Source organism: Phoca vitulina, unplaced genomic scaffold, assembly GCF_004348235.1.
Source record: "Phoca vitulina isolate PV1807 unplaced genomic scaffold, GSC_HSeal_1.0 scaffold21, whole genome shotgun sequence".
In the NCBI taxonomy this organism is placed as follows: domain Eukaryota; kingdom Metazoa; phylum Chordata; class Mammalia; order Carnivora; family Phocidae; genus Phoca; species Phoca vitulina.
In genome coordinates, this window is record NW_022589724.1 from 26,347,307 (window position 1) to 26,371,962 (window position 24,656).

Consider the following 24,656-nt stretch of genomic DNA (forward strand, 5'->3'; position numbering starts at 1 on the left):
CCCCCGTGGCCTTCTGACTTGGGGAAACTTTTCACCCTCCTCCTTCCCCTGGCCCCAGACCAGGTCACAGCCTCGCCCGCCCGGGGACCCTGTCCCAGGGATTTCAGGTGGGAGTCAGGAGCGCCCAGCCCCAGGGGCGGTCTCAGGCCCTGTCCCGCCTTGGTGGCAGAGAGCCAGGCATGAGGCCCTGGCTCAGCCTGCAAAGGCGCTCCCTGCCTCCTGGGTCAGTCTCTGCCTGTGGCTTCCCATACTGTGCTCCTCCCCACCCCACCTCTGCCTGGGGCCTCCTCCCTTAGGAGCCCCTTTCTCTGGTTCTCTGCCAGTCCCTTCCGCAGCCCTCTGTTCGTCTTCTCTTTCCGGCCTCACTTCATGTCCCTCTTTTCCCACCACCCACTTCTCCATTCGGTTTCCCTCTTTCCCTCTTCTCCTTTGGGGTGGGCCCCTTCTTCCCCAGCCCCCCTACTTCTGCAGTGCCCCCCTTCAAAAACTAGCAAGTCCTGGGAGATGCCGTTTCCCTGAAGTGAAGATGGCATTCGGGGGGGTTGCAAAGGAGGGAGGGTGGGGGCGGTGATCTCTCTCCCTGGTGCCCTGGCTTGCTGGCCGTTGGCTGGGGGTGGAGAAAGTCCGCTCTGAATGGAGTCAGTGTAGAGACAGGAAAAGCAAACACCTCAGCCTGGGCCCTGCTGGCCCTGTTTGGGGGGTGGGGGGGGGGCGGGCAGGATGGGGCAGGGGCCTGGGCTCATCTCAGCCTCTCCCGGATCAGCCCTCTCCTGGCTTCCTGGACCCCTGGCCCACAGCATCCAGAAAGAAGGTGGGTTTAGGGGCTGCGGACAAGCCCTCTAGGAGACACCTTCACCCGAATCTTTCCCTGCCCCACTGCCCAACCCCCAGCCAGTGCCCTTCCTGCCAGGAAACCTTGTGTCTAGGGGAAGGACGGGCTGGCACCTGAGGGCCTGCTTGACCAGCCCTTCCAGCAGCGGGAACTGGGTGGGGAAGTCACCTTGTGCCAGAGCCGGCCCCAGCAGTGCCATCTGCCTCCCGGGCCGAGGGGACCCCAAGATGCTCTGCCCAGGTGAGTTCTCCTCTGGCCCCACAGCCAGACAGTGAGGGAGGGGGAGGCTGGGACCACCCCTCAACCCCCAAGAATCCATGACATTTTCCACTGGACTGTCTCACCCTCCGTCTGTGATGCATGTGTCGCTGGGACTTGGGCGAGGGGAGCCAAAGGGAAGGATGGCTAGAGAAGCTGGAGGTGAAGTCTGAGGTGGAGGGGAGACAACAGGGACTGGAGTCTGGGGAGCAGGACTCCTGGGCTCCAAGCCAATTTTGTTATTAGACTTGTGGACTCACAGAGGCCCCTGTGATGGTCTCCTTTGAACACTTTGGATTCTAAAAGACTCTTGGAATGAGCTCAGAGAGGGGCAGCAACTCATCCTGGGCGACACAGCAAGTTGGCAGAGCTGAGCCTCAGACCCACGGGGCTCCCTTACGAGGCTGAGGACTGGCGCTGTGGACACCGCGCTGGGCCACCTCTCCTTCACTTTCCACGTATAATTTGGACCCTCTGGATTTAAGGGGTGGAGAGGGGCAGACTCCGAACAGCACCTCCCAGGGCCCCCTTCCCTTCCTGTCCTCATGGCGGGGCACCATGCCCAGGGCTGGCCAACCCCTGCCACAATCTCTTCTGACTGCCCGGGAAGCTTGGCTGGTCTTTGCCTTACAAGTCCCAGAGAACAGGGCCCCCTTTGCTCTCGGTGTCCGACCATAAGACCCTCATGTTGTAATCAAAGTACAACCATTCCCTGGGAAGGAAGGTCAACAGCTGACTGCATGCCACCAAGTCCTAGCAGTGCCCACCTTGAGGTGTCCTGGCCGTTGGACTTGGCTGCACAGATCTTGCTAAATAGAAACCGGCAGCTCTCACAGAGTCAGGCGCTGTTCTAAGGCCTTCTAAGTAGTACACTGAATGATCAGCACGCTCCTACAAGGTGCGTTCAGTTTTACAGGTGGGAAAACTGAGGCACAGAATGTTGCAGGAACTTGTCCACCATGGACCTACTACCAGGAAAAATCAGAGCTAGGATTGGAACCCATAGCCTGGCTCCAGAGCCAGCAGCCCTTAAATGTTCCAGCCTGCTTTTAATGCCTAGGTCTCCGCTAGAGGTCATTTGGTCCAATCCCCTGCATCTGGGTGTCTGCCGGGCCAACCTCTGTTCACAGACAAGAATCAATCTCGTTTTTTAAAAGCACCTGCTCCAAGGGTGGAATTCCCCCTGGGGGTAATCAGACATTTATTTATTCATAGCCTTCTGGCCGGGAGGAGAGGCCCTCCCACCCAGAACTCCCCAGGGTTCAGCTGCCTCCTTGCCTCTCTCCTCACTGCAGTGTAATCAGAAGTGAGCCAGCCCTGTCTTGCGTCTCGGTTGCACAGACTCCAAGCTGTGTGGCCCTGGACAAGTGACTCAACCTTTCTGAGCCTCAGTTATCAACTGTCAACTGGAGTTCATGATGCAACCTGCTTTGTGAGGTTGCTGAGAAGGAAATGATCAAAGGGGATGACAAGACTGTATTTTCAGGGATCATTTCTATAGTTTGTTACTGGAGAAGTTTCTCTGAACCGTCTAGAGCCTCAAAAACCACAAGGAAGATGCAGCATTCTCTCTCAAGTGTGAAGCCAGCTCTTGGTGTGGCTTCTGCAACTGCCATTTGTCATCCATAATTGTCCTTCTCTTCCTTCGGGAGAGCGAGAGGGAGAGGATGGTGCAGAGTGGTCTCTGTAGTTTAAAAAAAAAAAAAAAAAAATGATGGGCAGAAAAGGGTTAGTGATCACAGTGCCTGGCACCTGTGAAGTGCCCAGAACCAAAGGGGTCAATACTTCTATCACCATATTGCCACCACCATCATCATCATCATATCATCATCATCATGGAAATCCCTCTCCTTGCAAGATCAGAGCTTCATGCTTTCGGCCTTCTAGTTTATAGCCTCCTTATTACAGATAGGGAAACTGAGGCCCAGAGTGGGGAAGGACTGGCCCAGGGTCACGTGGCAAATTGGTAGCAGAGCAGGAAGCAGCTCTCAGGCCCCCTGATCCCCCATGGGATCCCCATCCCTTCTCCTTGGCTCCCTCCCCAATTCAGGCCCTCCTCTGGGGAGCGCAGGGTCGGGGTCCTGGCACCCAGTCCCACCCAGGCAGGGCCGAGGAGAGAAGTGGTGGCGGTGCTTGGAGGCGTAGGCGCAATAGGCCGGCGCGTTCTCAGCCCTGGCTCTTTGTCTGCTGCTTTGTGATGGTAAGTGCCGCTCCTAAATCAGTTCTGTGACACCGTTATTGTTGCCCAGCGCGCAAAGAGTCTAAACTTTTCCCCTGAGGTCAAGAATGTGGCCGGTCCCCAAGCCGCCAGGAGCAGGGGCCTGGGTGGCTGGGGGTGGGGCTGGGGCCTCACCCCGAGCCGGGCGAGATGTGGAGGGGAGGGGGTCAGCGGGAACAAAACGCTTTGAAATGCCTCCTCTCCATCACTGCCAACATTGTCCGCTGCCCGCGGGGGGCCTGGCACCGCCTCGCCGGGGCTCCGGCCCCCAGCCCTGGCCAGGCCCGGCCCGGCATCTGAAAATGGACAGAAGGTTATTGTCCCCCTTTGCAGTCCTTTGTCTGCTCCAGTTCCAGATGTCTAGGCTGGGACCAGGGAGCTGACCCATGGTGGGCAGGGGGGAGAGGACAAAGGGGGAGAGCACGGGTCACTGCATCCTGAGGGGTCGTTCCCAGACCCTGAGATCCCACCCAGCCGCGGCCCAGTCACCTTCTGGGCTGTCTCAGCCCTGGGATTGTCCCTGTTCCCTTGTCCCTCCTCCCCCCTCCCACCAGACCAGGTTCCTGCCTCAGGAGGGAAGGCCACAGGGGTGCAGGAGTTAAGAGCTGGATGCCTTGGGATCCCCGCAGCTCTATCTCAGTCATTGTGATCTTGGGCAAGTTGGATCCCTCTTGCAGCTTGCTGTCCCCATGGAGGTTCCACAGACCAGGGTTCATTGATTTACAAGGAGCGACAGAGCCCTCCTGTGTGCCAGCTCCATGCTGGGCGTGAGGGGGCACAGGCCTGGTGGGCCACTCAGACCCTTCCAGATTGCGGTTAGTAGTCCTAACAGAAAGGGGTAATATCCCCCCCTCCCCCATGTCGGGTACTGGGCCAACCATCTCACCTGCCTTATCTCATCCTTTTCACAACAAAATCAAGGGCGCAGAATATTTTCCAGCTTTGGACACTGAGACTGGGATGTCAAGTCAGTTGCCCAAAGCCGGGCTGCCAGAAACAGCAAAGCCGGGATTCTAGCCCAGGCTGACCGGCAGCCACCGACAGGAAGGATCTGCTAATAAACTCTTGGAAGGTATTGAGCACAGAGCCTGGCATGGCTCCAGGGCGCTGGTGGTGTAAACTCCACCCATCGGTTATCTATCCCATTCCACAGATGGCCCTTACCGGTGCCCAGACCCGGGGCGGGGGGGGGCATTGGGGGTGGGAGGCAAGGAGCTGGGGGGGGAACTGAAATAGCACCACCACCAAGGGCTCGGATTCAGGGAACCGCCAGGGTAGCCCCGTTTCAAACCCCAAGTCTGTGCGGGCTTGGGCAAGCCGCTTAGACTCGCCACGTCTCCGTTTCCTAATCTGTAAAATGAAAATCTTCCCTGCTTCACGGACCGTTGTGAAAATTAAGTCAGAGAATACATTTAAAGCCCTTAGCCCAGCGCCTGGCACGCAGCAGGGGGTTCATGATAGCTATTATTATTAGTAGTAGTAGTAGTATTCTGAATGGGGCTCTCATTTGGCCCTTTGAACCTTCTTACCTGGGGTCACCTGAGGACAAGGCTCCGTGGCAGGGAGGGGGTGTCTGGTTAGCAGTCGTTGAGGGGGGCGGGGATAGCAAGGCTGGGCCTTCTTGGGGTCTCTGGAAGTCTCTCACCAGGCTGCTTCCGGGGGCGGGGGGGCAATGGAGAAGGGAGCTGGGCCCAGAGGAGTTAACAGCCCGCAGGCCCCGGACCAGCCGGGCTGCCACGCTGCAGCCACAGCCACGGCCACGGTTTCAGCTGGGGAGCCAGGGCTGCTCCCTGATGGGCAAAACAGCTGGCTGCCCGGGGAAAGCAGCTGGCCTAGCCGCAGCTTCCTGCGGACTGAGGCAGAACCTCAGAGGAGGCTAGCTCCCCATCTGGGGTCCTGGGAGACCCGGGCATGGCCAAGAGGCAGAGGGTGGGCCTCGGGAGTGGGTGTGGGCGTGGGCGTTGGGTGGGACCCCTGGAGATGAGGGGGTGTGGGCAGATCCCTGGAGCAGAGACCAAAGCAAGCAGCATGGACAGAGTGACTCCAGCTGGGCGAGGGGTCTCAGTCTCCCCTCAAGGAGGAAAGATGAGGGGCAGGGGAGCCAATGGGGGCCAAGCCTGCACGCAGCCCTGGGTCCTCTTGGAACGGGACTTGGAACCTGAGCTAGGAAGGAACCCAGGCGGGTCTCCTGGATTCCTATCTGCCGAGCTGCACCCAGGACCAGGAGCAGGGCATGGGCTCCTCCTCTGGGCAGGAGGCTGGGCTCCCTTGACCACAAAGCAGGACAGGGGCCCAGAGAGCCCCCAACCCAGGAGACGTGAAGCTGGCAGCTGGTAAGAGCTCCATCCACGCATTCTCTCCGCCGTGGGCCCCTGTTCCTAGCTTGCTTGGCTGCTAGGCTGTGAGGACCCCCAAACTTGGGGCTCTGTCTGGGCCCCAGGGTACCTCCAGGCTGCCCCCGCCCACGGGCAGAGAAGGAGCACCTGAGACCTCACCTGAGGTTGGGCAGGATAGGCAGAGGGTTAAACGGGTATAGCCAGAGGCAACTGGACCAGAGCCGCCTGCCTGGGCTCCTGGCCCCCAAGCCCCACAGGCCAGACACCCCTAATTTCTTCCTGACTAAGGGGGCTTCTCCAGCCCACCTTCCTAACCTCCAGGAAGAAGGGGTTGGCCCCTACCTTGGGTGTGCCAGCCTCAGCGCCCCCCTCCCTGATGAAAGCCACCCTGCAAAGCCTTTGCCGGTGGGCAGGCCTTGGAGCAGAGGCTGGGGGTGGGGGGCAGGAGGGCGGGGGTGGGGGAGAAGGCGCAGGGGATGGGGACAATTCTTCCTGGGTCTCTAGCTCCCGAATCCAGACGAAAGCCTGAGGCGCTGGCGCCACCCCCTGGCTCTGGCCAGAATCACAATGGCTGAGAGATGGGAGTGAAGATGCTGTTTTGGGTGGGGTGGGGGTGACCCACAGCCTAGTTAGATGATGGTTCAGGGGTGGTCTGGACCTATTCAGCCAGATGGGCCCAAACCATCATTTTTTCCCAGGCATATACTCTACATGGCCTGGCCATGGGTCCCAGAGAACAGCGGCTTCAAACCAGCCTGCATCACAATCACCTGGAAGCCTTATTGGTTTAACCTCTGCTCCCACAGCTTCTGACTCACTAGGTGTGAGGACGGGCCTAGGAATTTGCATTTCTAACAATTTCCAGGTGAGGCTGATGCTGGCTGGTCCAGGGACCATGTTCCGACAACCCCGCTTCAGCGTTTCTGTGAATTTGGCCCAATATTACCGCTGTAGAGTATGTCCTATTATTATATTTTGGGGTGAAAAATGAGTGGAAATGGCAGCACAGGTGTATGATCAGCCCACCTCAGTCAGTGACCCACCTTACTTCTTTTTTCCTACCATATTTCTTTTTTTTTTTTTTTAAGACTTTATTTATTTATTTGACAGAGAGCCAGAGAGCACAAGCAGGGGGAATGGCAGGCAGAGGGAGAAGCAGGCTCCCTGCTGAGCAGGGAGCCAGATGCGGGGCTTGATCCCAGGACCCTAGGATCATGACCCAAGCGGAAGGCAGATGCTTAACCAACTGAACCACCCAGGCGCCCCCAGAGCAATCTTTTTAAGACAAATCACATCACTTCTCTGCTTACCCCCTCCAGTGTCTTCCTATTGCGCTTAAAAAAAAAAAAAAATATCCAGGGGCGCCTGGGTGGCTCAGTTGTTAAGCGTCTGCCTTCGGCTCAGGTCATGATCCGGGGTCCTGGGATGGAGCCCCGCATCGGGCTCCCTGCTCTGCGGGAAGCCTGCTTCTCCCTCTCCCACTCCCCCTGCTTGTGTTCCCTCTCTCATTGTGTCTCTCTCTGTCAAATAAATAAATAAAATCTTAAAAAAAAAAAAATCCAAACTCCTGTCTCAGCTTCAAGGCCCTAGTTGATCCTCACCTCTTTCCACCCTCCCCTTGCTCACTGGGCTCCAACCACTGGCTTCCTGGCTTGTACCCCCCGCAGGACCTTGGCCCGACCTGTTCCCTCCCTGTGGAACACTCTTCCCCCAGAACTGCCCTTGGCTGGCTCGCTTGCACCCTGAAAGAGATCCACCTACTCTTCTACTCAATGTTGCCTCCCACCCCCAGCAGCTCTCTGTTCTTCTTAACTGGTTTTATGTCGTTCACAGCATTTACCCTTCTTGGAAACTATCTCATAATTTATCAGTTTGCTTGCCTGCTCCCTGTCTGTCCCCTCACGGGAATGTGAGCACCCTAGAGGCAGAGGGGCACCTTCTACCTGCACATGTAGTGAGTATGTGCTCAATAAATACTTGCCCAATGAATGGGATTATATAGGATGCCATGTCAGGGTATGTGCCCCCAACATGACATGCGGAAGGTTTTCCATGAGAAGCAAGTTTCAGCTGACACTGGAGGGCCTGTAGGAGTTGGCCAGAAAGACCAGTTCAGGCAGAAGGAAGCAAAAAAAAAAAAAAAAAAAAAAGGATGTGGGACGGTCCTAAAGCATGGAGTGTTCGGGAAACTGTACCTTGTCTAAATTGGCTTGAGCAGGAGATTAAAGGGGAAGGGAGGGGTGGGGGAGGTGAGAGGAGTTGGAGAAGAGTCACGCAGGCCATTGCAGGGCCTCGGTGCTCCCAGTGGGCAGTCCTTGAAGGGTGTTAACCGCAGACATTTAGAAAGGGTGGCTGAGGGCAGAATGGTTTCTAGGGCGAACACGTGGGGGGCAGGTCTCTGGGAGACGCTGTGGGCCCTGTGAGTGGTGCTGGTGCCCTGAGCCAGGCGAGTGGCAGTGCGGAAGGAAAGAGGTGGCCCCACGTGCAAGAGATACTGAGGAGGCGGGCCTGCCCAGACGAGGTGATGGAGTGGGCTGAAAGAGGGACCTGTCATTGGGGACACCGGGCTCTCCAGCTCAAGGGACCTGGTGGCCGAGGTGCCGTTCTCTAGACTGGGGAGGCCAACAGAGGGGGAGCATGTTTGGGGGAAAGGTTGGGGTTCTATTTTGAACAGGTGGAATCTTGGGGCGCCTGGCTGGCTCAGTTGATAGAGCATGTGACTCTTGATCTCAGGGTTGTGAGGTTGAGCCCCACACTGGGTGTAGAGTTTACCTAAAAAAAAAAAAAAAAAAAACAACCAAGAACAGGTGGAATTGGGGTCCAAATGGGCAGTGGAGACACCAGTTGGTTTTCCAGAAAGACAGAGTGGCCCATGTGGTCAGGTGCTGAAGGGAGCCCTCTGGATGAGGAGGCAATGAGCGTTGAGGGGAGTGGCCAGGAGGACCCTGGTCTTAGCAGGAGCAGTTCGGCTAGAGCAGCCTTGGTGTGTGTCAAGCCATGATGGGAGATGAGGAAGGGAGACCTGGAGCAAAGCACAGATCCCTGTCCCAGAGGTTCGGGAGGGAGAGATAAGGATGTGGCTGTTTTCTTATTTTAAGCTGGGGGAGATTTAAGTCCTTTGGAATGTCAAAGGAAGCACCCAGAAGAGAGGGAGGCTGATGATCCAGGAAGGGCAAGGGGATGGCACTTGGAGCTTCGGGGCTGTTCCACCGTGAAGAGGGTGACGAGGGGGCACCTCTTCCCTTATACCAGGCAGTGAGAGCTGAGGCAGGCTTGGCGGAGGCTGGGATGCTGGAAATGAGAGCTCCCAGGTGAGGGCTTCTCTTTTCTCCAAAAAGTAGCAGGGAGATCCTTGCTGGAGTGGGGGCTTCAGAAGCTGTGACGTGCCACAGAGAGGGGGCAGGAGCAAGGGAAACTGGCCCGTTGGGCCTGGCGAGAGTCCAGTTGAGAGTGGAAATCCTGAGTCAGCAGTAGTCCCACCGCGCTGAAAAGCAAGACGGTTATAGGGTTTTCCTGGGCAGGGATGATGGGAGACCCCACGGGCAAGGGAGTCAGTGACAGGATGGATCACTGGATGGACTGGGGAAGGAGGAAGGGGACAGTGGGAGGCGTGAATGCATTCAGAGGAGGAGGAGGAGGAGGAAGAAGACTTGAGGCCAGAGAAGAATTTGGAAGCCCCTGTGACCAATAGGATGGGCAGAGGCTCTGGGATGACTCCGGGATGGGTCAGGTGGGGCATAGCTTGGCTTTAGAAATGGAATCCCCATTCTGGGGATGGGAGTGCCTTCCGGCCAGAGGCTACCATGCAAGGGAATGGACTCTTCTGTGACGCCTCAGACCTTTCATTGCAGGGCCACTGGCCACCGAAGCTTTGACTGGGGCCTGATGGAAGCTTAGGAGCCGCGCTGAAGACCAGGACTCCCGGGTTCGATGCCCCCACAGGCTGCCCCGTCACCAGGCAAGTCCACTCCTTGCTGGTTCCCCACCCCTCCCCTCCCAGCAGAGATAGTGTGCACAGGCTTAGCCCTCTTCTCTGACCCTGGGAAGAGCCTGAAGGGAGACCCAAAGCTGCCATAGGAAAGTAGGCCTCCAGGTGGGTGTGGGGGGGGTGAATGGAAGGGGAGCCTGGCTTCTCCAGTCCTGTCTTCACCTCAGCAACTCTTTCCGGGGTCATGCTCCATGCAGAGAGAAGCGTCCAGTGCGTTCATTCTCTCGAGGCATCCTTGCAAACCCATCCACATGAGGACAAGAGGCTCAGGGAAAGTGGCCTCTCTGGGATCACAGCAGATACTGAGCTGGAACCGGCTTGGGGCCTTCAGGCCCCTCCCTTTCTGCCCTCTCCTTAAGGGAGGCTGGAGCCCCCTTCCCATCTCAGCAGGGGCCTCAGGACCCCGATTCTGCCCCAGGGGAGGCTGTCCTGCTTTGGACAGGGCTGGGTCAAGGTGCGGGCTCCGTGGCGCCCCCTGGGCCTACACTCCGCCTGAAAGTGGGCTTTGCTCTCTTAAAGGGCCAGAGCAGCGCCGGCGCTGGCGGCGGAGGCGAGGACGACGACACGCGGAGGACGCCAGGCTCGGGACGAAGCTGGATGGCGCGCCCAGGTCCGGGGGACCCCCGCCCGCGCCGCCCCGCCCCCCCCCGCCCGGGCTGTCACCGCGCAGGTCTGCGAAGTTCCGCGTGGGTCCGCCAGAGGGCGCCCGGGGGCTGAGGCGGGGCGGGAGCGGGGAGCCGGGCAAGGGCTGCGGCCGGTCGATCCCGCCCCGCGGGTTGCGGCTCGGGTCCGAGGGTCGGATGCGAGGCCGGGGAATCCGGACTCAGGGGCGTCGGACGCTCGGTAGAGCCGGATTCCGGGGGCTGAACTCACCAGGCTTCGGAGTGGAGCGTTCTCAGGCGCCGGAGCGGCTCGGATGCCGTCCCCCCGGACCCTCCCCTCGTCCCCCGTTTCCCCCGCCGGCGTCCAGCCGGGAGGGGGCTGCCCCTGGGTCGCGCGTGGGGCGGGTCTCCGGGCCCTGGCCCTCCGTCACCCCGGGTTGAGGAGAGGACACTTGAGAATCAGCGCGTAGCGGGTGGGAGGGGGAGCCCAGTCTTTGGGGGTACGCTTCCCGCCCCCCCGGCCCTTGTCCGCCCGCCTCGGCCCCGCCCTGGCCCCAGGCCCCAGGCTCCGCCCCGTCCGGCCGCCCCGCCCACTCCCCTCCGCCGGGCCCGAGCCCCGGGGGCAGCCGCCGCCGCCCCAGCGCCCGCCATGCCCGTCGCCCCCGCCGCCCCGCTGCTTCAGCTGCTGCTCCTGCTGGGGCCGTGGCTCCAGGCTGCGAGCGTCGTGGAGCCGCCGCTGCCCGCCGTGGTCCTTACCGTCCTGGCCCGCAATGCCGAGCACTCACTGCCCCACTACCTGGGCGCGCTGGAGCGGCTGGACTACCCCCGGGCCAGGCTGGCCCTCTGGTGAGAGAGACCGGGCACCGGCACCCTCTGGGCATGTACCCCCCGCCCCACAGATAGCCTCCACTCCCGATGGCCCCGTCTGCTCCGTCCAGACACCACCCAGACAGGCCCCTCCCCTGGCAGACAGGCCCTGCACGACCCTGCGCCCCTGGACCGGACCCCTTATCCCCTTGGCCCTGCGGACTGACCTCTGAGGCTTTAGGTTGACCCCGGAACACCCAGCCCGGCCCTTACTCCTCTGGGGACCTCCTCTGGCTTTAAGTGAGGTCCTCTTGCCCTAGCCTCAGAGCCCAAACTCAAGCCCCCGTGGGCCCTGGGGTTGGCTTGACCTGGAGTGGAGCCAGCAGGAACAGCTGGCCTGCCCTGGGTCCCCACGTGGCAGGGATCAGCAGGCCTGGGGGTGCCTGGGGAGCAGGTGAGGGTGCTGTGTGCCTCCATGCTGCTCTGCAGGGGGGCGTCAGACCTGCTCCTCCTTCCCCCCAGGCTCGTTCCAGCCTCTCTGTGGAGGGTCTGGGTCCCGCCAGCCCAGGGCAGAGAGCCCCTTCCCTAGAGTTTCTCCCCCAGGCATCCCCGCAGGGCTCACCGGAATCGGGGGCCCCAGTATGTGGAAGCCAGGACAGGGAGGAGTCCCAGGCTGAGGTTGGGGATAAACTGGAGAGAATTGACAAACTACCCCCCAAGGCACACCGAAGTTGCGCTGAGGGTGGAGCTGGGGCCTGGGGAGGCTGCCCACAATTACCACAGTCTGAGTTGGTTAGTTCCCACCCCTAGGAGACTTGACACGTAGTTAGTCTTCACTTCTGGGGAATTGGCTTAAAGGGGCAGCATCACCTAAAACTTGGGATTTTGGCTAAGCCCTCCGCAACCCCCCCCCCCAGTCTGGGGAGCCCCCTCCGCAGAGGAGAGGTTATGCTCCGTGGCCTTGGAGCTCAGGCGCATCAGCACTTCTCAGGGATGTTCGGAGGAAGGTTTGGTCCTTACTAGGATTTTCGGGCAGAGGGAAGCAGCAGCTCTTCTGTCTGGTCCTGACTCAGGGGGAGGCGCGGACCTGTGGTCTCCTGGTAAGGAAGGAGGGTGGCCGGGGCATGTGGCAGGTGTGGTCCTCAAAGCTGACGTACTTTTGTCTTTCAAATGCGTTCATGTTCTGGGGTCTCAGCCCATGAGCCCGGCAGGCCAGCTTCTGGTTCCAGAGGGAGAAAGTGAAGCCCAGAGATGGATGGGACTCGCCTGAGGTCACACAGTGGGTCACAGACCTGTGCCTGGGACCAGGGTGCTTGCCTTACTCTGTAGCACACGTCCTCCCCCCGCAGCACCCAAGCGTCCAGCCTCGGAGGGGGTGGTGCTCCAGGGGTCAGCGCTGCCTCGGGGTCTGGCCCTTCGGTGGCGGGGCCCCCTCACCCTTCCTCCTCCCGCGTCCCCAGGTGTGCCACGGACCACAACGCGGACAACACCACGCGGATGCTGCAGGAATGGCTGGCGGCTGTGGGTGACCACTACGCGGCTGTGGTCTGGAGGCCCGAGGGGGAGCCCAGGTGGTGACTGGAGGGCAGGGCTCTTGGGAAGAGGGCCAACAGCTGCCACCCAGGGAGGAAAAGGGACAGCCGCAAACCCCCACCTCCAGGCCAGGGCTCTCTCCACTGCCCTGCCGCCAGGGGGAGCACGGGCACCTGCCCCTGGCGAACTTCTCATCTCTTTACCCTCTCAGGTCCTACCCAGACGAAGAGGGACCCAAGCACTGGACCAGAGAAAGGCACCAGTTTCTGATGGAGTTGAAACAGGAAGCCCTGACCTTTGCTAGGGACTGGGGGGCTGACTACATCCTGGTAAGAAAGCCTGGCTAGGACGGGGTTTCCCACAGTGGTGGTATCTGTCCCTGACAGCAATCTCGGTGTGACTTAACTACCTGTAGGCTGGACCCTTCAGCTAGCAACCTGGGTCAGAATCCAGACTGGATATTGAGCTTGGATCCCTATGCTTGAGCTCAGATGAGCTATGAAGCCTGGATCCATGAGACAGATTACCGGGTGTATACTGAGCCTAGGTTCCTGGGCTAGAGCCCGGAGTATAAACTGAGCTTGGTTCCCCAGACTAGAACTCAGCGTAGGTCTTTGGCTCTACTCCCTAAGTCAGATCTAGAATAAAGCTCTCAGATCAGCAACTCAGGTCGAATCTCTGGACCTGATCCCAGAGCCATTGCTCCAGACAAGATCTTTGGTCCAGAAATACACCTATTGGTTTATAGGTTAGAACTCTCTAACGGGATGCCATTGGATCCCGGGAGACAGGCAGGGTCTCTGGCAATCTAGAGGGATCCCACTCAGTGACTCCTTGGGGGTACAACCCAAATAAGGCTGGGGTCTGTGACACCCCCCTCCCAAAAGTTTGCAGATACAGACAACATTCTGACCAACAACCAGACGCTGAGGCTTCTGATAGAGCGGGGGCTGCCCGTGGTGGCCCCGATGCTGGACTCCCAGACCTACTACTCCAATTTCTGGTGTGGGATCACGCCCCAGGTAAGGCTGGGACGGAGGCCTCGGGGTCTGTGGGCCATGGCAAGGGAGGCAGTGTTCTGGGGATGGAGGGGCCCCATCATAGTTCAGAGCAACCCCTCTCCCCAGGGCTATTACCGCCGCACAGCAGACTACTTCCCCACCAAGAACCGCCAGCGCCGGGGCTGCTTCCGGGTCCCCATGGTCCATTCCACCTTCCTGGTGTCCTTGCGGGCTAAGGGGGCAGCCCAGCTCGCCTTCTACCCCCCTCATCCCAACTACACCTGGCCCTTCGACGATATCATCGTCTTCGCCTATGCCTGCCAGGCCGCTGGTGAGGACCGGCTCTCCGTGAGCAACCCTGGAGGCCTCTAGGTCTTTGCATATGCTGTTCCCTCTGCTTTGCACGCCCTTCCCCAGTCTCCCATCCATCCTGTTAAACTCCTGTTTGTCTGGGTCGTAGCCTTTCTTGAGCCTGTGGCCCTGGGAGGTTAGATGTCCTTCTGGCTCCCCATCATGGCACTTTCACGTATGCCTTCATTAGGCAAATATTTATGGAGCACCCACCATGTGCGTGCCAGGTACTGGGGAGACAGTGGTGAGTAAAGTCAGGCGGTCTCTGCCCTCCTGGAACTTCCAGTCCAGTCAGTCCAAGGATCACACAAATCAATGTCCAATCGGAGCCATGACAGGAAGGAATGCTTCTTGATTCTGCGTGCTCAGGGAGCTTAGGCCAGAGTAGATCTGGGCAGGGAAGGCTTCCTGGAGGGTGTGAACTTTGAGGCTGAGATCTGAAGTATGGGAAAGCATTAACAAGAGCAAGAAAGAGCATTTCAGGCAACAGGACCAGCAGGTGCAAAGGCCCTGTGGTAGCAGGCAATGTAAGAAGGCAGGTGACAGGAGCATAATAAGTGAGGGGAGGCATGGCAGAGGCTGAGGCAGGAAAGGTGGGCAGGGGCCAGCCTGTGTGGACCTGACGGCAAGCATCTGGTCTTTAGCCTGACAACACTGGGCAGACATCAGAGGATCACGCGATTGGCTTCGCACACTGAAAAGAACACTCGGGTGTTGGCATTATTTTTAAGATGAAAATTACCGCAAAGTGTTTGGGCTCTGCCGGGATAAATCCAGTCCTGAGGAAGAGTCAGAGATGAGAGTGAGACAGAGACGCCCGGTGTTGGGAAAAGGATCTTGAGAGGACTGCACAGGCCAATTCAGGGAGAAGGAGAAGTGATGATGTAACCCAGGAGCACTGCACCTGAGCAAGCAGTGTGCCCACAGTGGCCAGAGGGGGACATGTCATTGGCTTTTTCGTGCAAGAGGTGTTGGTGGAGTCTGCTGCAGACGTGCAAGGCAAAAAAAATCGTATCAAGTGCAAAAGGCGAGTGAAGGAAAAACAAACCCATGGAGAATCCATGAGAAGAAGCAGAAGCGTTCCCGTGTTTTTGTCATTGCTACCACTACTTTGGGTGTCAGCCGCAGTTAACTGGTCAGCAGTTTGCAGGGGGTTTCGTCCCTGTCATTCAGGCTTCCAGTACCCAGCTACTGAGTCCCCACGCTGGCTCAGGCTTGTGCCCCATACTGGGCGTGGGGTTGACTTTTAAGCGGATTCTGTGCGCCTGCCACTCAAGAGTTCACAGTCTATAGGAGATAAAGGGGAAAGAAGTAATTGCAGTAAAGGTGACAAATATTGAAGAAATAGAAAAGGCCACTCTGGTTGGCGGGTGGAGGCAGGAGAGAGTGTGGCGTCGCTCATAGGGGTCTGGGCACGAGGTGATGGTGCAGGATTCAGGCGGGGCGGCGAGGCCGGGAGGTGGGGAGCTTTAGCGGGTGGAGCAATGGACTGGCCCGAAGGCTTGGTCAGATGGGAGTTTGCTTTCTCCTGCCTCCCCATGATCCCCCAGGGACAGGGCTGTGTCCTGCTCACCACCATCCCCCAGCACCCAGCTGGTGCTCTAGACCAGCATAAACCATCTCAGCTAGAAAGGTCCCTTAGATATTGTTTGAGTCAAGCCTTTTCTCCCTCCACCCCCACAGTGGGGACACTGAGTCCCAGAGAGGATGCCTGCCTTGGGTTCCAAGAGCCCTGCCCCCCTGCTCCAGCACTCACTCGGTCTCTCTCCACAGGGGTTACGGTCCATGTGTGCAATGAACACCGTTACGGGTACATGAACGTGCCTGTGAAATCCCACCAGGGGCTGGAGGATGAGAGGGTCAACTTCATCCACCTGATCTTGGAAGCACTAGGTGAGGGCTGGGAGCCAGGTCCCTAGCCTGCTGCCACGCTAGCCTCCCACCCCCTGTGCCCCTTCTCCCAGGCCCCGGACCTGACTGGGCAGTGGGCTTGGGGTTCCAGCCTCAACCTCTAACTTACTCCCTGACTCTGGGCAAGCCCTTTTCCCCACTGAGCCTCAGTGCCCCCATCTCTATGATGGAAGCAGGTGGATCCTATGATCTCTGACGGCCCTTCCTCCTGGGTGTTCCAAGGGGGCAAGGGGGGGGCGGGGCTGGGACTCCAGGGTCACTGCTGACAAGAATCCATAGGGATTCATGATGGGGGGTACTTTCCTCTGCAGTGGACGGGCCTCCCATGTGGGCCTCAGCGCATGTGTCCCGGCCCCCAAAGAGACCCAGCAAGATGGGGTTTGATGAGGTAAGTTCCCTCAGCCTGCAGAATTGGGATCAGGAAGTGGGTGGGCTCTCCCCTCCCGCTACACCCACCCCTCCCACACCCACCTTCCCTGCCTCCTCTAGGTGTTTGTCATCAGCCTGGCCCGCCGGCCCGACCGCCGTGAGCGCATGCTAAGCTCGCTCTGGGAGATGGAGATTTCTGGGCGGGTGGTGGATGCTGTGGACGGCCGGTGAGGCTCCCTGGGGGCGGGGCCCTGGGCAGCTAGGGGAGCAGTGTGGCCCACTGGAGCCCCCTGGGATTGGGAAGAGCAGACAAATGAGTGGAATGAGTTTGCTGTTCCAGGAGGTTATCAAACAGGGCCTGAGTGATTCTGTCTTAGAGACCCCAGGGCAGACGGAAACAGGACCTACCGGAGGGAGGAGAGCACGGCGGTTAAGGCCCAGAATCTGGAGCCCCTAGGCTTGCGTTCCAGCTCTGCCACTTACCAGCTGGGTGACCTCCGGCAAGTCACCGCCACCTCCCAGCCCTGCTGTGTGAATGGCAGTTAATTGTGCCTTCCTCTTAGGACTTCTAAGGGCTTGGTGAGGACTTAGCCAGGGCCCGACACAGAGGAAGTATTCCAAAGGTTAGGTGTCTTTATTATTATCAGGCTTACCCTTCTCTGTCTTGGACTTAGGGTCCTGATGGGTGGGGGTGGGGGTGGGGGCCAGTCCTGTAGCCCTGGGGAGCCAGAGGTCCCATGGCTGTGCTTGCCCACAGCTGTTGGCGCCTTGTGCCCCCAGCCCTTTTGACAGCAGGATGTCCATCCTCTCCTCGGGCCTCTGCCCGAGAAGCAGATGCCGTGTCCCCCCATGTTCATTCTGGGAAGCATGCCCCTCAGGCTGCTGCCCATCTCCCCATGCTTCTATTCCTTCCCTCGAGGGTCACCCCGGCCTTAGGTGGCTCTGGTTCCCTGGGTTGTCACACGTCTTCAGGCCACATGAAGCAGTAACGAGGTTGACACCTTTAAATTAAACTCCAGTGTGACTGCCCCCAGCAGCCACAGGCCAGGCACCCCTCGCCTCATGATACCCGTCTCCCTCAGGACACTCAACACCAGTATCATGAGGAGCCTCGGCGTGGACCTGCTCCCTGGCTACCAGGACCCCTACTCGGGCCGCACACTGACCAAGGGCGAGGTGGGCTGTTTCCTCAGCCACTACTCCATCTGGGAGGAGGTGAGGACGCCGCCCCCGCAGGGAGAGCTGTGGGGGGGGGGCACCCTATTTGCTGCTCTGTGCTCAGCGCCCAGGGGAACCAGTGGGTGAATGGATATACTGAGGAAGACCTGGCCGGCAGCTTTAAACCTCCTATGCATTCAGCCCTGTGCCGTATTCATTCCGTAGTCTCTACGGAGCTCATCCTGTGTGCTGGGAGATCTGCTGCTCAGAATACAGAGGGGAACAAGGAGGAGGCCCCTCTTGCCCTTCCGGGGCTCAGGGACCAGGGCAGGGCACAGAAACCGGGAAGAAGCAAGCTAGCCGTGGAGGGGAGACATACAGACTCTCCTGGAGTGTGGACTGGCCTGCGTTCCTGGCCTGGTATGGGGCCGGGGTGGGCCTCACCACCGAGGGGCAGCGAGAAGAGCCTTCCGGACAGAGGAAAACGGTGGGGCAAAGGCTCTGAGGCAGACTGGAGCTGTGTGTTCGGGGGAAAGAAGGAAGGCCTGGGGCTTGGCCCAGAAGCCTCAGCTCAGAGCTGGGGGGGGCAGGTGAGCGCCAATGAGAGGTCACTGCCTGGCCATTGCAGGAGGGACCAGGGGACTGGCCCTCCAAGGGGCGGGCACCCCCTCCAAGAGGCAGCACCCAGACCCACTCCTTGTTTTTATTTTCCACCATAACCAAAATATAAGCACGTGAGCTTATATTTCTGTTTATCTTCTACTGTTTCTTTTTTTTTTAAGATTTTATTTATTTACTTGACAGAGAGAGAGAGAGCACAAGCAGGCAGAGCTGCAGGCAGAGGGAGAGGGAGAAACAGGCTCCTGCTGAGCAGGGAGCCCGATGCGGGGCTTGATCCCAGGACCCTGGGATCATGACCTGAGCCGAAGGCAGACCCTTAACCGACTGAGCCAGCCGGGCGCCCCATCTTCTACGGTCCCTGAACAGATTGAAGGATGACTTCCATTTCACCGTTTACTAAGCTGATTTCACGTTCTTTTCACATTTCCAGAAGTTACAAAAATAACTTTCTCAAGGGGCGCCTGGGTGGCTCAGTCGTTGAGCGTCTGCCTTCGGCTTGGGTCATGAGCCCAGGGTCCTGGGATCAAGCCCCACATCGGGCTCCCTGCTCCGCGGGAAGCCTGCTTCTCCCTCTCCCACTCCCCCTGCTTGTATTCCTTCTCTCACTGTGTCTCTCTCTGTCAAATAAACAAATAAAATCTTAAAAAAAAAAAAGTAACTTTCTCTTAGGGATCGTGGGGGCTGAGGTCTTCCCCCACCTCCAGCCAGCCCAGCTTCCTTGAGGACAGCTTAGGAGGCCAAGTGAGGAGCTGGGCCTGGAGTCCAGGACGGGGACATCGTGCGTCCTGCCTCCCGAGGGTCCCAGGGATATGGCTGCACTCAGTGAACGCAGCAAAGGTTATGATTGCCATCAGAGTCTACTTGGAGAGCTGGACTGGGGGCCTGGAGGACCTTGACTGCCAGAGCCAGATGTTGGGACTTCAGTCCCCAGGCGGTGGGAGCCCCAGCAGGCTTTGGAACAGCTGAGTGACGTGGCCAGGGCTGAGCCTTTGCCATATAACGGAGGCCAGGGAGAGTCTGTCAGGCAGGTGGAAGGGGACCGCCTGAATCTAAAGAGCCTCCCCCCGTGTTGTGTGTTGCTCCCCCCACCCCGCCCCATTATTGCAGGTCGTTGCCAGGGGCCTGGCCCAGGTCCTGGTGTTTGAGGACGACGTGCGCTTTGAGAGCAACTTCAGGGGGCGACTGGAGCAGCTGATGGAGGAGGTGGAGGCAGAGAAGTTGCCATGGGACCTAATGTAGGCAGCCTGCACCTGCGGGATGGTGCGGGGTCAGGGGGCTCTGGGGCTCTGCCTTCTCCTGCTGGGAGCCTGGCCAGTCCTGCCCCTGAGCCTGGCCTGTGATCGGGGAAGGGGTCCTCGGACACCCCAGGACCTGCCGTGACTCCTGGTTGCCCTCGTTGTCACCCGCAGCTACCTGGGCCGGAAGCAGGTGAACCCCGAGGAGGAGGCCGCCGTGGACGGGCTGCCACATCTGGTGGTGGCCGGATACTCCTACTGGACCCTGGCCTATGTCTTGAGCCTAGCAGGTGCTCGCAAGCTGCTGGCCTCCCAGCCCCTGCGCCGAATGCTGCCTGTGGACGAGTTCCTGCCCATCATGTTTGACCGGCACCCCAAGTGAGTCTCAGATGGGGGCCGGGCAGGGTCAGCTCATCCGGGGAGCCCACCTCGGCGAGGGCAGCCGGGAAGACTGAGGCTGAGTCACTTCAAGGTCGCCAAGGAGTAGCCCAGCCCGGCCCGGGAGTCAGACCAACCTAGGTGTGAATTCTGGGCTGCCCGTGTGGTTCTTAGTCAAGCCACGTCCCTGTTGTGAGCCTCAGTTTTCCCGTCTGGAAAGTGGGGAGAATAGAGACCCTGCTTCTTGAGTTTGTTGTGCAGTCTTGAAGAGGAGGGCGGTGAGGTGAGGTGCTTCGGGCAGGTGCCCGGCTCTAGGCGGGCGTACGGTGTGGCTGGCGGGACTCACCTCAGCCCTCCTGAGCCTTCCCCCTGCCTCATAGTGAGCAGTACAAGGCGCACTTCTGGCCGAGAGACCTGCGTGCCTTCTCCGCCCGGCCCTTGCTCGCTGCCCCCACCCACTATGCAGGGGACGCTGAGTGGCTCAGCGACACGGAGACATCCTCGCCCTGGGACGATGACAGCGGCCGCATCATCAGCTGGAGTGGCTCTCACAAGACCCTGCGTGGCCCCCGCCTGGACCTGGCTGGCAGCAGTGGGCACAGCCTCCAGCCCCGGGATGAGCTCTAGGTGAGGGCGGGCCTGGGAAGAGGACCCCAGCCCCGCGCGCCTCGGTTTGCTCTCCCCTTCTAGGCTGGGTCTGGGTCTCTCTTGTGCCCTTCTCAGCCTGCCTTCTTTCCTCCCTCTTTCTGGCTCTGCTCTGCAGTCTCTGTGGCTCCCTGCATTTCTCTATCTCAAGCTTTCTTTCTCTCCCTCTGCCTATCTGTGTCTCTCGGAACTTCTCTGTGTCTTTTTCTTTTTTTTTTTTTTAAGATTTTATTTATTTGAGAGAGAGAGCATGAGCAGAGGGGAGGGGCAGAGGGAGAGGGAGAAGCAGAGCTGAGCAGGGAGCCCGATGTGGGGCTCGATCCCAGGACCCTGGATTCATGGCCTGAGCCGAAGGCAGACGCTTAACTGACTGAGCCACCCAGACACCCTGTCTCTTTTTCTGTCGGCTGCCTCTGGATATCCAGCTCTAGTTCTTTCTCTTTCTCTCTTGCCTCTTCTGTCCCACCAGGGCCAGGCGGTGACTCCAGAGGAACACCCAGGAGCTGTAACTGGCCAGGGAGGAGAGTTGGAAATAGCTGCAGGAACCACCACCAAGAGCCACAGACCCCACAGAGACCCAACTGTCACCTTAGGCATGGCCACTCTGCCCTCTGGCCCCATCTTGCTTCAGGAGAAACCACTCTGAGATGGGTCCCCTTCCCTGAAGGTCATGTAGAGAAAAGGCAGGGCTCACAGGCCCTCTCACCCTGCCTGGCCTGACTCAGGGCCTGGGGTGGAGGGAAGGAGGGGGGGCTCCCCAGCCTTTGGTTTCAAGCTGGACAGACACCAGGAGCCCTGCCCTCTCCGCGGACCCAACTGCTGGGGCCCCTCCACCACCTTCTACCTCCACCTCAGCCCCCTCCCCACTCGACACCTGGGTCTCAGCTGCCTGGGCCCATCCTCTCCCCCTGGCCACTGGGAAGTGCAGGGAGGTGGGAGGAGGGCCCTGGCAGACCTGGTGCCCAGCACATAGTAAGCCCTCAGTAAAAGCCAGCTGGTATTTGCGCTTTATATTTTTAACTCCTGGACAAGCCTCTTTGTGTGTCATGAGGTCTGGGAGGGAAGGGTTCCTGATCTATGGATGAGCCCTTGGAGAGACAGAGAGGGGAGGGCAGCCTGGGGAAGGAGTCAGGCCAACCTGGCATCACCATCTCCTTGCTAGGTGATCTCGGATGGATGCCATCCTCCCTGGGTCTTGGTCCGCTTGGTGGTGAAGTTTACGAGGAAGAGAAGCATGTCAGGGGCTGGGTGGGTATAGAATAGCCTGGCCCGGAGCCCAGCCCACGATAAATGCTCACCTACTGGGCCTGTCCTGGGCATCACCAGCCTCACCTTGCTGGTAGCGTGGGCCCAGACCCAGGGCTGCTGAGCCTCCTCCTCTTCGAATCTTCACTTGTGAGGGTGCAACCCTTCCCTGGAGAGAGACGGGGTAGATGGATGCAAGGCTCCCCTCTGGCCCTAACCCGTGTGGCCACCAGAGGGTGAAAGAAAAGCAGAACATGGACCTTGTGGGCCGGGGTGCCCTCTGCTGGTGTGGGCCCGCAAGGGGAAAGGGAGCCTGGGGCATTTGGATTGAGCCCCCTGTGCTGGCCGGCTACCTACAGCAGCTCCAGGTTCTCCAGCTCTCTTGCTGGGGAACTGCTGGTCTTCCCTCTCCATCCCCCCTCCATAGGGTTCGGCTTCTGGGCCCAGCTACTGTCTCCAATGCCTGAACTCAGGCAGCTGGAGGGGGTAGGGAGGTGGCTCCTGGCCTTGGCCTCCACCAGCACAAGGCTGTGGCAAACTGGCATGTCTAGGCTTCCTTCTTCAGAGGAGCCCCCTCCCAGGGCAGCCCCTTGACTTGGTTGCACAAGCACCAGGGTCCTGGCAGAGTCGGACAGGCACCCCCTGAGGCTGGGCTATCCCTTGCTTCTGTCCTGGGGATGAGGTCCAGCTGGCCTGGCTTTGGTCTCGGGACCTGGCATGGCTGAGAGAAGGACTTTGGGGCAAAGCTATTGGACGGGTGCTTTGTTGGTTCCAAGAGTGAAGAGCCATTGATTCCAGATGGTGATGACCTTGAGCAAGTCCCTTCTCTCTAGGCTTCCGGTGTCCCCTTCACTCATTAAAACAACCATTTATTGAGCCCGTCCTATGGGCCAGGTTTAGGCATTAGGGATACAGCAGTGAATAAAAGTGCCCCCCAAATCCCTGACCTGGTGCAGCTGACATTCTAGGAGGGAGATAGACAGAAATAAATAAGCAAATATTAGAGTGGTAGGTGCTATAGAGCCAAATGAGGAAGGAGACATCAAGTCTGGTTTGAGAAGTTAACATCTGAACAAAGACTCGGAGGTGAGGGGGCAGGCTGTGGGGATAACTGAAGGAAGCCCATTCCAGACCAACGGAACAGCACATGCAAAGGTCCTGAGGCAGGAGCAGGACTGGCAGGTTCAAAAGACAGCATGGAGGCCAGCGTGGCTGGAGTCGAGTGAGCAAGGCCTGGAGGGCCTGGAGATAGATGATGGAGCCAAGGTCAGGGCCAGAGCAACGAGGGCCTTGGAGGACATTCTGTCTTTTACTCTGGAACGGGGAGCCCCCAGAAGGTTTGAGGCCGAGAAATGACTTGATCTGTTATTTTAACATGAGCACCCTGACTACAGTACTGAGAATAAACTGTAGGTTGGCCCAGGGGAGAGAGAAGGAGAGAAGTTAGGAACCCGTTGTAATCATCCAGGTGAGACACAACAGTGCCCCAGACCAGGGTGTTCGCTGGCAGCGGGGCGGTGAGAAGGCAGAGCCGACAGAATTTCTAGAGCAGGACAGGAAGCTTTGCAGATGCTGACCCCGCCACCCAGAGCCTCCCCGCACTGCCCAGCCATGGTCAATCCCACCGTACTCTTGAGCTACTGGGCAGCACCGCCTTCCAGTTGTTTGTAGACAAAGTTCCCAAGACAGCAGCAAACTTGGATGCTCTGAGGACTGGGGAGGAAGGGTTTGGCTCCTGCTTTCCCAGAAGGATTCGCAGATTTCTGTGCCAGGGCAGTGACGTCCCATGCCATGAAGGTACTGGGGGCAAGTCCATCCACAGGGAGAAGTTTGATGATGAGAATTTTTAACCCAAAGCACACGGGTCCTGGCATCTGGTCCGTGGTCAATGCTGGGCCCAACACAAATGTTGCCCAGTTTTTCATCTGGGCTGCCAAGCCCGAGCGGCTGGATGGTGAGCCTGTGGTCTTTGGCAAGGTGAAAGAGGACACAGACACAGTGGAGCGCTCCGGATCCAGGAACGGCAAGACCAGCCAGGTCACCAGGGCTGTCTACGGACAGCGCTAATAAATTGGCTTGTGCTTTATCTCGGGAGGGCACCCCTCTCCCCATCTGCCCGCAGAGTCCTATGGTCTTCGTGCTCTCACAATAGATCTTTGGGTACCACATGTTCCTTATCCCCCTCCCAGTCCAGCTGGACATAAGAGTTAAGTTGTGAAATAAAAATTAAATGACAAGAAAAAAAAAAAAAACAAGAGAGAGGAATGGAGAATGATGTCAAAGTTTGGGGCCTCAAATTCTAGAGGAATGGAGCTGCCATCGATTGAAATGGAGAAGACTATGGGTGGGGCTGGCTGGGGGGAGGGCGGCGGGCAGGATCCGGGGGCAGAGAGCAGGTGGTCGTTGATGTACGAGCCTGGGATTCAGGGTTCAGGTCTGGGCCGGAGATAGAAGCTTGGAATCCTGTCCTGACCCAGAAGCCTTGGCCCCAAACCACACACTGCAAACCACCCCGCTGCCCCATTACCTGGGGAGCTTGTTAAAATGCACCTTACTGCCCCCCTCGCATTCCCCCCAAGCCAGGTTCTGATTCAGTAGGTTGTGGGTGAGGCCTGGCTTTCTGAACTTCCCACCCAAGGGATTCTGAGGAGCGGACAGCTCCAGGAACTCCCGCTAAATCGACACACAGTGAAATTGACTTTGATGATTTCTTTTTTTTTTTTTAAGATTTTATTTATTTGAGAGAGAGAGAGAGCGAGAGAGAGAGCGCAAGAGGGGGTAGGGTTAGAGGGAGAAGCAGACTCCCCGCCGAGCAGGGAGCCCGATGTGGGACTCGATCCCGGGACCCTGGGATCATGACCTGACCGGAAGACAGTCGCCTAACCAACTGAGCCACCCAGGTGCCCGACTTTGATGATTTCTGACAAATGTCAACAGCCCTGCCACCACCACCACAATGGCGATGTGGAATATATACTCCAATTCCCCCACGCCAGCCTGCAGTCAGCACCCTTCTCCCACCCTAGCCCCTGGAAACCAGAGATCCGGTTTCTGCCCCGATGGTTGTGCTGTTTCCACCCTGTCGTCTGGACGGACTCATACAGTACGTGGCCTCTTGTGTCTGCTCTTAACGGGTATGACGTTTTGTTTGGAAGTTTTATACAAAAC

At 58.7% G+C, this 24,656-nt stretch overlaps 1 protein-coding gene and 1 non-coding gene across 12 annotated transcripts; both read left to right on the forward strand.

Annotated features, from left to right (window-relative positions):
- The first annotated feature begins 722 nt into the window (after nucleotides 1–722).
- CERCAM (cerebral endothelial cell adhesion molecule) lies at nucleotides 723–23,697 on the forward strand. Of its 11 annotated transcripts, XM_032418789.1 has the most exons (17): nucleotides 2,270–3,290; nucleotides 6,343–6,465; nucleotides 7,478–7,598; nucleotides 9,496–9,602; nucleotides 10,152–10,242; nucleotides 12,502–12,612; nucleotides 12,786–12,903; nucleotides 13,462–13,596; nucleotides 13,702–13,906; nucleotides 15,700–15,819; nucleotides 16,149–16,225; nucleotides 16,327–16,433; nucleotides 17,289–17,421; nucleotides 19,093–19,220; nucleotides 19,395–19,598; nucleotides 19,979–20,225; nucleotides 20,713–23,697. In XM_032418789.1, the coding sequence occupies exons 4-16, from the start codon at nucleotides 9,575–9,577 to the stop codon at nucleotides 20,223–20,225; spliced, it is 1,704 nt and encodes a 567-aa protein (XP_032274680.1). In that variant the 5' UTR covers nucleotides 2,270–3,290; nucleotides 6,343–6,465; nucleotides 7,478–7,598; nucleotides 9,496–9,574; the 3' UTR covers nucleotides 20,713–23,697. The 11 variants fall into 11 exon arrangements, with proteins under 11 accessions (XP_032274683.1, XP_032274682.1, XP_032274681.1 ...); XM_032418791.1 differs by lacking the exons at nucleotides 2,270–3,290; nucleotides 6,343–6,465; nucleotides 7,478–7,598 and adding exons at nucleotides 744–811; nucleotides 927–1,072; XM_032418793.1 differs by lacking the exons at nucleotides 2,270–3,290; nucleotides 7,478–7,598 and adding an exon at nucleotides 5,003–5,237 and having other exon boundaries at nucleotides 6,451–6,465.
- Nucleotides 2,561–2,772, forward strand: LOC116641443. Its single transcript, XR_004301167.1, has one exon. It is a non-coding gene; the product is annotated as a small nucleolar RNA U3 (small nucleolar RNA).
- Nucleotides 23,698–24,656: the final 959 nt, after the last annotated feature.